This window comes from Kryptolebias marmoratus, linkage group LG1 (genome assembly GCF_001649575.2).
Source record: "Kryptolebias marmoratus isolate JLee-2015 linkage group LG1, ASM164957v2, whole genome shotgun sequence".
Taxonomy (NCBI): Eukaryota; Metazoa; Chordata; class Actinopteri; order Cyprinodontiformes; family Rivulidae; genus Kryptolebias; species Kryptolebias marmoratus.
Genome location: NC_051430.1, coordinates 22,324,311 through 22,339,471, shown reverse-complemented (window position 1 = coordinate 22,339,471; position 15,161 = coordinate 22,324,311). Strand labels below are relative to the sequence as shown.

The 15,161-nt window shown below is 35.9% G+C and overlaps 1 protein-coding gene across 2 annotated transcripts in view; it reads right to left on the bottom strand.

Annotated features, from left to right (window-relative positions):
- The window catches only part of ipo11 (importin 11), a 100,171-nt gene that overhangs the window by 46,104 nt on the left and 38,906 nt on the right, over nucleotides 1-15,161 (bottom strand). For both annotated transcript variants that reach the window (XM_017431267.3, XM_025009375.2), the window contains 5 exons: nucleotides 11,539-11,665; nucleotides 5,464-5,497; nucleotides 5,327-5,367; nucleotides 5,113-5,229; nucleotides 2,020-2,133 (listed from right to left, as the gene is read on the bottom strand). In XM_017431267.3, the coding sequence (XP_017286756.1) occupies nucleotides 2,020-2,133; nucleotides 5,113-5,229; nucleotides 5,327-5,367; nucleotides 5,464-5,497; nucleotides 11,539-11,665 (433 nt within the window). The remainder of the gene's footprint in view (nucleotides 1-2,019; nucleotides 2,134-5,112; nucleotides 5,230-5,326; nucleotides 5,368-5,463; nucleotides 5,498-11,538; nucleotides 11,666-15,161) is intronic.

Here is a 15,161-nt window from a genome sequence, read left to right as displayed (position 1 = left end):
CCAGCACCTGTCACCATCTTTGACTTTGCAATTCTTTTTTTTTTAAACCAGATAGCAATCACAAAACAGGAAGGACTGCGAAGCATAAGCATCTGTTCCTATTTCTAAAGTGTCAAAAACAGTGACTTTTCTAATCCAAGGTCTTTAATTTTGCTGCAAACTGCTTGCTCTGAGCATCAAGGGTTATTTGGGCATTATTATATGTTAATTTTATGAGCCCTTTAAAACCACTCTTTTAAAGCAGTGTGAGCCCATTAAGTTTGATTACTTGGGGAAAAAGAAAACACTGGGGCACAACCACAGGAACTAAGTCACAGCTCATTTGTGGGTCATTTGGATTTTAATGACATTTAAGATGATATGTGTGTAAGTAGAAAATGGCATAAATCTTACCCTGGGAAAGGTTCCCCTGGCAAGGTCTGACTTTATACACACGTTTTTGTAAAATAAGTGCTTTCAGTTTTAAAGAGAAGCAGATAATTCCACAAATGCAAATAGTGAAACCTAAGTAACTAGCAAAATTATTGTGTAAACAAATGCATCTTTTCGTTGATCACACAATATATGTGCACAGACGATAGCTCAGGCTGCTATAGTTACCACTAAAAGTCACGCATGTTTATGAATAATGCACTCTGAAATGCTCTTTCCATTAAAAATTTTGCTTTCCTTTTTTTTTCCTGGCACATAGCTACAAACTTCTGTTTGTCAATGAAAACTTAACCAACGTGCCCTTTAAGGCACCTAATCCCACCACATTTCATGTCACTTTGTCTATTCACAGAAAACACTCCCAAAAAGTTCTCTCAAGTGATGAAAACAAAACTGTGCATGTGTGTGTGTGTGTGTGTGTGTGTTTGTGGTGTTTAGAGTAGGAAAATTAATCAGTGTGAAGGCAGAGAATCCAGAGTACTGTTTCAAAACTGTCAACACTGTTTCACTGATGGCATGACATTAATTTGCTCCCTCCTGCATCGATGTGGCTGTAGAAGAGAAAGATCCTTGCTCATTCCCCAAGCTGGCACAACCATGTCTTCCTATCACAAACAGCAAATATGTCTTACAGGCAAACTGAATCCAAGTTTGAACACAAATGAGTCAATATGGCATCTTTTATGAGCTTAAGAGTTGACTTAATGCCATCCGATCATTAGAAGACAAGATTAGTTTGCAGTAGTGCCAGATGGACTGAAGTTAAATAGTCAAAATACGCAGATTTGAATCTCCATGCTTTTGCAAAAATATCAGAGTACTGCAGCTGTCTTTTTATACCACACATGCTTAACGTTCGCCATTTCATCAACTATTCTGTGCCGAGTGAAGCTGTACATAAAGATCACGTGCACACTAATGAATGAAAAGTTCATCTTTTGCTTTGTAGTCATTTGCATGAACTTGGGCAGAGCATAAAATTTAAATATACTTTAACAAACTAAAGTTTAAGGCAGTGCGGTTGAATAATCTAAGGCCCATCAACTTTGCACCCCAATGCTTCTCATTTAGTTTGCCAGATGTGCTCTTGCATCTTTCGCTCAATGGGGGCTTGTCATTATCACTGAGCATTTCATCTGTTGTCATGAAGTACTGTAGCCGCAGCCACATGGGGGTCCAAATCAAACTGAAGGTTAAGGCTGGCAGCGTCAATCTTCTGGATAACAAAGCCTTTGTCTGAAGGTAGTTTTTTTTTTTTTTAAACAAAAAAGGTTGTAGAGACTTTGACAGTTATTAAGACGAATGACTAAAACTAAAATGTAAAAAATGTCTCAAAAATACAAGAAGATCCCTGTATCCCAGCATTATATGCTCTAAAATGTGCTCAGATTTGTTTTTTTCTTACTAAGGATACTAAAGTAAAAACAAGAATCCCATGCATGTTATTTAAACAATTCACAAATATTTGAAATATACATAATATATACAAAGGCCAGAGGAGTAAAGTCATGACAGTGATAGATCCACTAAACGGCACCATCTAGAACTATGTTAGTCTTGCGTACAATGGAAGCTAAAGAACTGTACCTGAACCAGGTGGATAAGTGTAGTAAGTATGGCACATCGAAGCATGTTGTGTTCTTCTGATTGTTTCCAGAGCAGAGGAAGGTATTGAACCAGACAGCCTACATATGGCCGGATCTGCAGCAGAAAAACAATAAAAGAGGAAACCAAAGCCACTTATCACTGTGAAATTCAATTCAAGAGCTTTCCAGACAGGCTGGGTTTTTCAGAACAGGGATGGTGAAAGGTTCAGCACTTTCTGAGAGACTGTGTGATTACTGCGAAGACTGAATAATAGATTATTTATGATGCACAGTATCTTAAAAAGATTTAGGAGGTCCAAATAAATCTTTATATGCAATATGCCAGGGAAAGGGCTCAATGTCAACACTGAAAGGCACTCAGACAGCAACTTGATTATCAGGAGAAAATCATTGTCAGTGAGCATTTGTTGTTGCTGGATCAACAAATGCGAATGAGACCATTGCCATGCAAAAAACATACACTGCATCTTTAGTTGGCCTGTTACGATTTGGTTTCAAAGTCACACGCCAAAAGTAACCTGAACATTTGTGTAAGCAAAATTATTGTTAGCCTATGTACGCAAGTTTTGAAGCAACATAATCAGACATTCAGACATCTTTTTAAAGAAAAGACTGGTCTTATTTTAGCAAGGCAATATCAAATCTCATGCAACACGATTCAGAAGTTAAATTGAGTAGATCTATCACCCAGTCCAAATAACTTGTATTATGACGGAAAATTAAAAAATGGAGGCTCTGAATTATTTAACGGTGAACGTCACATATCCAGCAAATTTATGAAACTGATTTTAGAACATCCCGAGTTCTTACACAGTGATATTAAACAAAGACGTGATAAAGAGTCTTAATTTTCTGGCATCAACTTACATTACAAAATTACTCTGCTTCAGCGACAAATATGTTGTCTTTGTATTTGATTCAAATTAGCCTGTTCTCATTAATATTTTAGGCCCGTTCCACACTGAGCCATCAGTCAACACTGACATCAGGCTACACAGTGAAGGTGATTAATCCGTATGTTCACCAAAATAAACAAACTTTCAACATTAATGGGATGTCAACTGGCATATCAGTGCATAAAAAATGCTTATCCATATATGCTTAATCCATATGATGTGCTGGTTGCATGTAAAATGCAGGTTTATGTTCAATTACATTAAAAATGTACTTAATTTGAATTATGTTAAATAGTAAAACAAATATAGCCGAATATAACCAAATATTATCCTAAAAGTATTTTTTGGAAAACAGGTAGGAACTGGTGACATTTTTTTTAGATCTACCTGTAGATGCTAATTTGGCTGATAAGACACCATCCGAGTTTGCTCATTCAAGACAGTTCTGCAACATTTAGAACAAAAGTCATCCCTGGAGTAGTTTCCTCTTCTTTCTGCTGACCGTCACAGATCACCTCAGATGATCATGTTTCTATCTCCTCCTGTCTACCTCTGTCATGCCATGCATGTCCCTTTTTCCCACCACATCCATTAATCTCCTTTTTGCCCTTCTCCTCCTTTTTTACCCGGCGGCTCAATCTTCAGCATTCCTCTCTGATATATAGAAACTCTCTCTCCTTGGCATACATTCAAACCTTCTCAAATTCTACTTTCTTACTCGGGACCAGACCAGACCAGACCACCCCAGCCTGAGCTGTTTTACTCATTGGTACTCCAGTCCATTCTTGGGATTTTGAAAGCAAATCTTGTATCTTCAACTCTGCCTTTTTTGTCACAGCAGCCATTTCCACACTTCATAGCAAAGCTAGTTACTTCAGTTTTATAAGAGGCTAAAATGATGTTCAGGCATTGACTAGCTTTGGTATTTTTTAAACAATTATTATATACCACAAAGACAGTCTCCAGCATTAGTATTTTATGATGTACTCATTTTCATGTTAATTACTATTTAAAATATTAAGGCAAAGGTAGGTGTATCTGCTCTGATTAAATCAAACTTTACAACATTTGATTATAGCACCAAATTAATGATTTCAATACATGTTCTTCCTTTTTTTGCCATGCTTACTTGAGCTAGCCTTTTGTTTTCCTTTAGTGGCTGTGTGGCCATGCTCACAGTGGGATTTTTTTGCTTTCCTTTGCTCAATTACACCTTCAAACGGGGTGGGTTACGAGCTGGGGAACAGTAAAAACAGAAACACGACATGCAGCCCTGAGGAGGGAGATAAAAAGTGAGAAAAACAGACCCACTAACCAGCCTAGGGTGACATTTATGAGATTGACAGCAGAAAAGGAGCTAAATCTCATATCTGTCATCGTGTTCATTTCAACTCGAGCTGCAGTCATGGTTTCATTGGCTATTTTTTTTTCCAACTGCTGCCACTCTTTGTGGGTTTAAAATCCCTTGTGAGAGGAACTAGAATATTAATGGGACCTCTACTGTCTCTAGAAGTTTAGTCAGGGGCGAGTGACTGGTAAAGACTTAACCAAACTGACATTTCACTTGCATGAAAGCAAGTTCTGTAGCAGATCTAAGTTGAGGAATTTCTAAAGCAAAGGTACTTAAAATAGATATGAAATAAAAAGNGGGGGGGGGGCTCGAGAGAAGGTCATTGTTTTTAGATTGACATTTAAATGGATTAAAGTGACTTAATGAATGATCAGAAAAAAACAGAATCTTTATAGTGACAAAAGCACTGCAGAGAGAAAATGGTGCCCTAATGGTAAATGAGGGCAGACAGAACTAGCGCTGCCTGAGGCCTTGAGATTTAGGATGAATTGGACTAAGTTGCATCGTAAATCCCAATGAAAAATTACTTACGTCTCGTTATCAGTGTGGTCATTTTGTTGTTTTATGTTTGTGGTCTGGGACAGCACAAAGTGACAAATGTTTTGTAGCTGTGTAGCTTTTTTTTAATTCTGGCATGCTCTTTTTAAAAGTCAAAACCTCCAAAATCTTCTTTTTTTAATCTATCCAAAAGCAGAATAATTTATCCCCATCTTAAGGGCTCCATTAACCAGGAGTTTCTCTTCCCTCTTTTTTCCATGCTATAACTGAATCTAGGAAAAATGTGCTGCGTGAGCCATGATCTAAACAGCTTAGTTTGATAACTCACCTGGATGTTTACTCTCTCTATGACGCAGGAAATGACATGAAGAACCTGCATTTTGGTGTCACATTCTGTCACCTGCTGCAACAGCTGAAACAGAAGTCCAAAGATGGACTCCAGGTACTAAAACAGAGACGGCAAAAACATTAGATGTGAAATAGAAAATTGGTTATTTTAAATATTTGATTAAAAAAGAAAAAAGAAAGAAAAATATACTCACTGGAAGAAATTGTTCTGTCCGGAACTCAAAGTCATCAACAGGTGATTATGAGTTAAGTTTTAACCAAACTAAAAAAATTAATGAACTGATATAAAAGTTCTGACTGATTTAAAGCAGTTTCAGAATTGGAAGGATATTCAGTTTGAGCGTGGTAGCTGTTTCAATTCGCACCTGTGAAGGAGGAGAGAAAACAAATATTTCTTTATAAAACACAAAATTAAATTCTTTTTTTTTTATCAGAAAGCTGCAGAAAAAAATAACTCAGCAAAGCTTGTATTGTGAGTTTTTGGGGACTGAAAATAAAAAGGCTAAATATTATAATTTCAGGACCAATAAATATGAAACAGAAAACTGCTGGTATGTTCCCAATACAATAACAAGGAGCAAAACTCAAGTTCACCAAACTTGTTAAGACCTAAGGATCCTTTTAAAATAGGTTCTAAAACCTGAGCTGTTTGAAAACAGCCTTCTAAAAACTTGAAAGTTTTCCAAAAAACTCGAAAGAATTGTCAATGTCATTTTTTTTTTTTACTTTGTATCTCAGCCTTTGGGGAATAAATAAATACATTAAAAAAAACATGGGAAAAAACAGACATTAAAACAATTAATTGTAGTGTCTTAAAAAAACGGTCAAGTTTTAAAAGAGAGATACACTAATAGGCTAAATTACAGTCTCACAAAAACCAAAACAACCAGCTATAAGAATTGCTAAAGCCATGCAAAGCTAAACACATTGTTTAAAAGAAAGCTACAGCATGACATTTATACAACAACAGTATAATCTAGCCGTGTCAAAGCAATGAGGGTGGATATTTTCACCAGGGACAGCAATCAGATGGTTGGAAGAAGAGATTAAAGAAGGTAAATGAGTTCAGAAAAAGGTGAGGAGCTGAGAACTCAATTACTGCTGATTCTTTCAAGCACAAAATTCATGAATCTCATCGGTGCACTGGTGAGAATGATTTGTGTGTGTGCAAGCAGTGATGGAAATAAATGTTATCACATACAGTTTATAAAAAATAAAAAAAAACTACGCAAGCTCTGCATTGTCATTTTACTCCTAATGTAATTAATGTGTAACCAGCGAGATAAAGGACAAATGTCATGGATCAAAACTAGAAGCCATCTGTTGTAAATTATTCATACGGTCATTCAGCAACCAGAGCAACATGTCGCCCGTTTTAATCAGCAACAGTCAACACGTTCCAAGATTTTGTTTTGATGCAAGACGAGCCTTCCACCTTTAGGTTTACTCTAAGGGGTTCTTTTGGCCCTGTGTGTCATTTCACATATTAAAGCACAGTGCAAACCGTATCTGAGTCTTTATATTCAAGCTCTGTTGTGACTGAAGTAACACTTATTGTAAAGAACGTTGGGGTTTTTTTCCATTTTCGTCAGCTTTATGCCTCTGGACAAATCATTGGTGATTTCTCCAGGGATCATCATTTGTTTCTATTCTTTCATCAGCCACATATCCTCGCTCTTTGTGTTATTGGCAGCAGGCCAGAGCAGTTGGTCTTGTCTCTTCCTCAGTCCCAATGAAAGTGATAGCCTTCTTCTCTGGGCTGAGGCACATGCAATAACTAATCCCTCTGCAGATGGCACCTGCGATGGTCCTCCAAGACATGGACTTTGTCTAATAGTACTACTTTAATATTTTCTGATAAAATACAGAATAGTCCAAGGCTCCACTCCGGGTGGGAAAAAAACAAAAACGGTCTCATTAATGTGAGCACCCATGATGTGTTTAAATCCATTTATTTCCTCCATTTTCTTCACCTCTATATGTGTACTAATATTTTAGAGTAAATAAAGATGACCCAATGGTTTCCACTTTAGTGTGGTTCTTAGCTTGTTTTAAAACCCTGAACTATTGAACCCCTGACTTTGTTTTAACACAGTATGCCTTGGTCTTGACCAATTTAGGTAGTCTTGACTACAGCATTAATTTAAAATAGAAATTTAGTTATTTAAAAAGGTTGTTATAAATCTTTTTTTAAGATAACAGTTTGGGAGTCTCATTTAAGGTATTCTATTGCCGTTGGAATATTAACCTCGGACAAACAGTGCTTACACAGCCCTAATTACAGTATTAAAAAGCAAATTAAAACACATGTTAGGGGAAAATAAAATATATGCCATTAAAGTTTCTTAAAACATAACAATGAGTATTATAAAAAACTGGAAAAAGTAGGACAAAAGAAACTTTGAATATGAACAGTAAGAACTCCACCTGTGGCGTCTTAATTCAATCTTAAATTGGAACATAAATTACAGCAATTATTCCATTCAAATTACAAGTAAATAATTAAAAACTTGACACGGTTACAACAAAAGCAACTTCAATAAAAATTGATGCAAATATCTGACTAAAATAATTAATCATAAAAGAAAAAACTGTCATATATTATTAATCTCAGTGTGTCTTTGACCACTCTGACTAAAGATGGCTTATTAAAAAAATACTAAAAGTAGTATTTGAATAATGAGGTACTGTGAAGAAGCAGCCATCATATGTAGGATAAATAGAAACAAAAGTGCATTACATTTTACTTTTTCATATTTGTTAAGTTCTGTCCTTTCTGTGTAGTTTTCATTTTATTCAGTCTCAGTTGTGTTCAGCAGTTTCATACAAGTGTCTATCAGAATGGTACATCTACCAAAAAAAAAAAAAAACAACAACAAAAAATAACCAAAAACCACTGAAATAAAGATTATTCACATCTGAAATCCCTCGGTCTTTCTGAAGTCAAGTAGAATAAATTCAGCAAAAATGGGATAAACTATTAAAACACAACCTGATGTCATCAAAGCTGGCTTAATAATTTTAGAAATTCAAGTGGCCTGAAAATAGATGGAGTTTTAGCCTTTACTCAGACTTTATCAGTAAACATGAAATACGTTTGCAGCTGTAAGAGGATAATTCACTGAGAGAAACGAGGAGCAGAAAACGGGCACAATGAAAGCAACAAGCATCTGTGACTAATGATTCGGCTCATCAATGTAACTGATTAATGGAAATAAACAGTGCTCACACAGTCTCTGTCTTCTGGGGTGTGTTAAATTATCAAAGAATTTTGTATTTCGTACTTCTTGTAGCTATACACATCTCTCAAAGGCACAACTACTGCACATACGTTACCATTTTGGACAACAAACCAGTTATAGACAGAAATCAAGCAATTGAATAAATGAATAAATGGGTCTTTAGCAGGTAACGCTAATTAACAAACATGTAAATTAATGAGGAAAATACTGAGTTGAAGCCAATTTTGTGGATGACTACTGGCAAACACTTGTGACAAGAAGTATTTCCCAGGTACATTTTTATAATGCGGTAAGAAAACATTAAATTAAAAAAGAAATACATCCACATACAGATAGCATGAAGCCAACAGCCACAATGGCTGAAATTGGTATAAATACAATTTAATCCCATTTTAATGCAGCTAAAGCCAGAACACATTTATATCTACAAACAATCCATTTTCTAAATTCTTCAAGTTTCTTTCAAAATTGTAACATGGAAAAGTAAAACAAGGACAAAGGTAAAATCTTATAGGGTTAAACCTGGATGACTTTACTAACTTTCAACAATTTAGTATCGCACATAAAACTTCTGAGATTTACTTTCCTTTCCTTTCAAGCAACATTGACCACTGTAAACATACATATATCTTGATAATTAACTAGACTGAATGATGAAGTGTAGTTTTCCACCTTAGCATCATTAAAAGTTCATGATCAATAATTCATTATGTCAAAGAGTATCAAACTGGACCAAGTAGGATCGATCAAGGAACACAACATGATTGGTGAGCTGGTCTGTGATGTAAAAGTACGCTTGTGTAAAGATAGACCACTGAAACTCTAAAAGCCATAATTCCCCTCGTGAATCTAGGAGTAATTTCCAATTTATAGCATGAGGAATCTCCATAACTATTTAGTTTTACTGGAGGATTAAAATGGTGGTAAATGGACCAACTAGTGATTGAATATGACTGGTCAAATTTCAATATGCCCAATCGTTAATGGGAAAATAAAAATAAACTGAGAGAGCTATAAATTCAGTGGTCATTTTTAGATGCCTGGCATTAAATTTTATATAACTGGTTACTGTAACACGAAATGACATCAAGTCCAATGCAAAAAACTATTGACTGTGAACATAAAACTTGGGTGTTTTATGAATTCTTCCCCTTTTGATCAATCAAGTCAAACAGAGGCAGCTAAATGACACATTGGTGTGTTTAAGCCCAGCAAGCTGGTGTTGTAAAATCATTTGAGTGACAAAGTGTCACTAACAAGAGGGGTGTGCAGCTTTTGCCATCTTCCACTTCAGGTATCCATTTCCGTTTGCCTCTATGCCTTTCTCCACTGCTGTCTGAGAGGCATATTAGCAGGAGAGTTTCCCATTCCACCTCTGTGCTTTAATGTGTGACCCCACTGCACAACAAGAGGGCATCAAAGTGCTCTGTCAAAAGACTACAGACTCATATTAAACCATACAAAACAGGCTGTATCTCATTTGTGTAACTACTAAAGTCATGAAATTAGTGTCAGAGCTGCAAAAATACTTTATAATACGTTGTTCTTTTACACTTATATAATCAGAGTTTAGTGTTAGCATGGGCAAAGCTTTGTGAGTGTTACTATCCTAATTATGTTATAATCTGAGCTGCAGGGCAATCTGAATGGTTCTCAGAGAGACGATCCTCCAATCCCCCTGTTTCACAGTTCCTAAAGAGATTCATACACACACTAACATTTGTTGGATTTGTCTCTTGCCTACCTATTCGCCAGCATTCATGAAATTTTGACAGGTAATTTTGCTGTCATCTCGCCGACATACAAACATGTTGTTGTCAACATGTACTGTACTTTGACCTCAAATACACATAAAAATTTAATGAATGATCATGTTCCACCTCTTCACAGTTTCGTGAAATTCTGCCTGGCAGTTTGTGCGTCATCTTAGTTTCATGCACACAAACCACTGTCAACGTGCACCCCTCACCACAATTCCTGCCTTGGCAGAGAATTTACAATATAATCACATTATAATGTATGTACTTGGCACATGAAATGCAAATAAACACACATCTGAAAACACTTTAAGACAAATTATGAAAGAAGACATAATGAGGAAAACAGTTTGAACAGAAGAGTTCAAAGAGGTTGATATTTTAAGATTTATTTGAATTGAACTATCAAATTAAATTTTCCACTTTCTTTCATATAAACTCATTTTAAAACCAAAACCCATCAATCAAGAGCTCTGCTCATGAAATTTAATAATGGCAAAATGTAATTTCAGTTGAGATTGGGTTTGAAATCACAGCCACTTTGCCTAAAAAAATAAATCAGATAAGGCACAGCTGATAGGTAAACAGAAGGTTTTGCTTTATATTGAAAATATTTTCTTTCGTAACAATTAGAAAACTTTTAAATAGTTTCAAATGGTAAGTTGAGAAACAAGATGACAATTCTGTCACAGTTCTAATTTAGCTTTGTTTCTAAAAAGTTGGCAACATGAGCGGAGAACAATGTTGACCCTCCTCTTTGCCTAAGGGTGCAACAATAATTGGAGGAAGAGAACAGACTTTTTAAAATTAGGACAGTTTTAGGCATTGTTGTCTGACCCAGTCAAAATACTGTGAAGCCCACAACAATTTGTATCTGCTAACAAGGGCTGAAAAAAGTTCAGGCTTTGGTAAAAAGCTCTAAACTTGAATAATCCATTAAAACAACAGCTATATGTTTGTGTATTTTGTTGTTGATAAACAGACCAACACCCTTATTCTGAAAAGTTGGAGAGAAATGCATTTGCTGTTTGTCCACGTGCTTTTCCAGTTTCTCATCACTGAGCCAGCAGCACTAAAAGTAGTTTGTTTTTTCCATAGGTAATATGAGGTCATGTCTCAAACTTCCTGTCACTGATAACTGATGAATGCTGTACAACAGAGCCATCAAATTGCTGCAGTGTAGCAGCTAAATATTTCCAAATATCATTAATCTGTCTTCACAGTGACATACGCTTAGGAACAATGTTCACAATAAACCAAAAGTCAACAAACAATTCAGGAAGATGGAAAGAGGCAGGGCAGCACAGAGAAACATTTGTGTGGCTAACTAACACTTTCTTGGTATCTTAGATGTTACAAATACAATATTTTCAGCACAGCAAGCCTGACTGTGTGTGGCTGACTTACCACCAGGTCGGGATCCTGCATGAGGCTCAGGATCACCTCATACAGTAAAGGTCGAAGGTCAGATTTAAACTTGACAGAGATCCATTGCCCTATTAACCAGATGACTCGTCTTCGTATCAACTTGTACCTGAAGAAAAAAAAATGATTTGATTAACAAAAATCTATATCCTCACTTCAGTTAAAAATAGCTTTTTCTCACTTTTTTTTTTGTCAGTTTGGTGGAAACAATATACTCTAAATGCACTCTCAAAGAAAGGGCAAATTTTCTTTGCTAAACATATTAGACTCACTTGATAGAGCTAATGCAGAGCCTTCTCTGAATATAAACACCGCTGTGTTAATAAGTGCATCACTACCACAAAAAAAACAGTAAAGATGACACTATTATAAAGAAAATTGAAGGCCATGGTAGAGTGTGTTTTACAGGTAATGCCGTCTTAAAAAACATCTGAGAGGATGCATTCAGTTAAAAGACAGCAGGATGAAGGCAGCCTTTGAAAACTTGTTTTTTATGTATTTAAATTAATGCATGAGAGCAAAACACAACAAGCCTGAGGGACAGTGAAGGCACCAAGCAAAAACTAAGCAAAAGAAATAGTCTTCGAAAACCAAAGGTTTAGAGGCCCACCTGGGCCTAGTAGTGTGTGTTATGAATTAAATTTCCTTGGACTGTGTGTCGGATAGTGATGGTTTTTTGCAACAGTTGTTTTGAGCAAGTGTCCCTGAGCATCTGGCCTTTTAGAATCCAAAGAAGAAATTGTGTCAAGAGACCACCTTGACAGAAATGATGGGATGGAGGGATGAATGAACTGAGAAATGAGATTATAAAGGAAAGGAGATAACACTCTTGTTGGCCTCTTGTCAAATATCCACAGGGAGTCAACATCCCAAACTCTACGCAACAAGCCAGAAGATGCTAAACAACAGCATGACTGAGCTCCTGAAGATGGGAGATTATGGTGTATTTATGACTGAGTGTATGTCGGAGAAGACGGCACGGATTAAAGAAGATTTATTGATATCAAATCTCCAACCATATGGAGATGTGATAACATGAAATAAGTTTTCAGACAAAGATGGACATCTCAATCCATTTTTTAAGGTGGCACCCTAACCTTTAAGGCAGACAAATAGAGTAGTTCAAACTAGAGTGTAGGTTCAGGTTGCGATACCACATTATTAGATTACATACAGCCTAAAATTAAAAGGAGTTGATGGATAATATATTAAATTTACTTAAAACAAAGTGCTGTCACATTTCCACGTTCAATATAGAAATCCCTCAGTTTTTTGTTTGTTTTTGTTTCAAGCCTCGGGTATTTAGTCTGTTTTTGCAATTATTTGCTTTTACTACAAATATTTTAATAATGAGGAATATGTAAACTAACATCGCTAGCCAAATAGAAAAACTACAACCTGAAAAACTAAGAAATTATTTGTGTTGGCAAACACTTCAAACCACCTGTTGAAATTTTTTTTATGCCATCAAAATCAGTCCAACCTAAAATTATTATGTAAGATCTGAAGGTAAAACAAGTTCGCCATAGCAACACCTTTCAGGGGTCAATTGGCTTTTTGGTACAAATTAGGAGTATTTTATCTTTTTTTAATAAAAAAAAAGAACAGGTATTAGATAAAATACCCCCACCCCCACCCAATAAATAAGGATTTCACTTAATTTTCTTTGTAAATTTGCAGGTAAATTACATCACCTGCCCTGCTTCTTGGCAGCTTTCTCACCAGTTTTGACTGGCTGTGACAGAGAAGGTTTAGCAAATTAAGGCTGTCATAACTTTTGAACGTGTGGTCTAAAGCCTAACAGTGATAAATCTAGAAAACATTAGGATAAAATGTGGCAGAAGCATTTACATTACAGGGTATTGTAGTTCAATTTTTTTCTGGTTTTAGTGGCTGCCATAGATTTCATTGGGGAGAAAAAAAAGACAAAATGCTTACAAAATGATGCTAACACTAGTAGTACCTTCACAGCCTTGCAGCTTTGCCACAAATTCTTATTCAGCCAGTGTACTTTCTCATCTCAAATGGCTAAAAGATTACTGTAGCAAGCTCTACAAAAATGAGTATAGTGCATGTGTGCATGACTTGTCAAATATGAAATATCTGCTTCAGGTGAAGAGACTGCAGCTGGTACTGTTTATTTTAGTGCACTCTGGCAAAATGGAAGCAAAGCAGTGAAAGGCAAAATGGAGGTGAGGGCTGACAGGAGTTTGTGTCCGTCAGTCATAGGTCAGACGTGACTCATCCACACGAAACCTGTCCTCCTATATAACTTCACAAAGATGTCAGAATCCCTGCTCATCATTCTGGAAAACACATGAGCAATCCATGGACAAAATATGAGCTACAGAAAGCAGACTCACAATTTTACAGAAGCCATGAACAAAATGATCTTTACTTCGACTTTGTGGATTTTCCACACAATTTTAGAAAATCTATTGTGAAGTACGGAGCATTTATGTAATCTTTTTTTTTTGTCCAGCTCATGAACATAGAGAACGATTATTATTGGACTAAACATATATAAGAGTAATGTATTTGGTGAAAAAGTCTGATTCAAAAAGTCTGACTTTGTCAAGAAGCCAGATTGATTTATTCAATAACTCTCACAAACTATAAGCTGGGTAGTTAAATGAATTTTCAAAGGTCAATGTGACGGTTAATTTTCTATTCACTTTTAACATTTTCCCAATGTAAACACATCAGACTTGATTATTTAACTGTATGTTTGTGATTTAAAGCAAAGAAATACAAATACAATAAGAACAAAATTAAATCATTATGTTAAATTGTAGCATCAATGGAATAACGAGGAGAACAAAGAGCCAGACTAATTTTACAGCATGTAATGGTCACCCAGAAAAACATGTATAGAATAATGTAGAGCGACTGATTTCTCAAACACGAAAAGGTCAAGGCACAAAAAACAATGTCAAAATGCCAAAGTGTTTTTTCTGTCCTCTGTGCTGACAGTAAAATGATAAAACACTATATATCTGTGTCTCACCGTCTGTGAAGGTGACACAAAACTTTTTCCTTGCTATTCTAAGACAGTAAATGTAAGTGATACTAAGGGCATGTACAGGTATGTCTTTGTACAAGCATTAGTCATGTTACCTTTGAATGAAAATGTGCATTCAGGTTTGTGCACTTTAAGATGACTTGCTGTGTTTCTTGTATTCTCAGTCATGATTTATTGCATGTACACCAACGTGTAGCTTCTGCAGAGAAGAAACAACTAAAAGCAAAAACTTAACCCAAATGTACACTCATCGGCCACTTTTTCAGGTACACTTATTCAATTGCTTGTTAACACGAATAGCTAATCAGCCAATGGAACATGGAAGCATCTCAGTGTGTTTAGTCATGTAGATGTGATGAAGGCGACTTGCTGAAGTTCAAACTAGGCATCAGACTAGGGTAGAAAAGGGGATTTAATTGACTTTGGATGTGGCATGGTTGTTGGTACCAGACAACAAAAAAGTCTTGGTAATGACAGAGGTCAGAGGAGAATAGGCAGATATGTTTGAGATGACAGAAAAGCAAAAACAGCTCAAATAACCATTTGTTACAAACAAAGGTTTGCAGAATACCATCTCTGAACA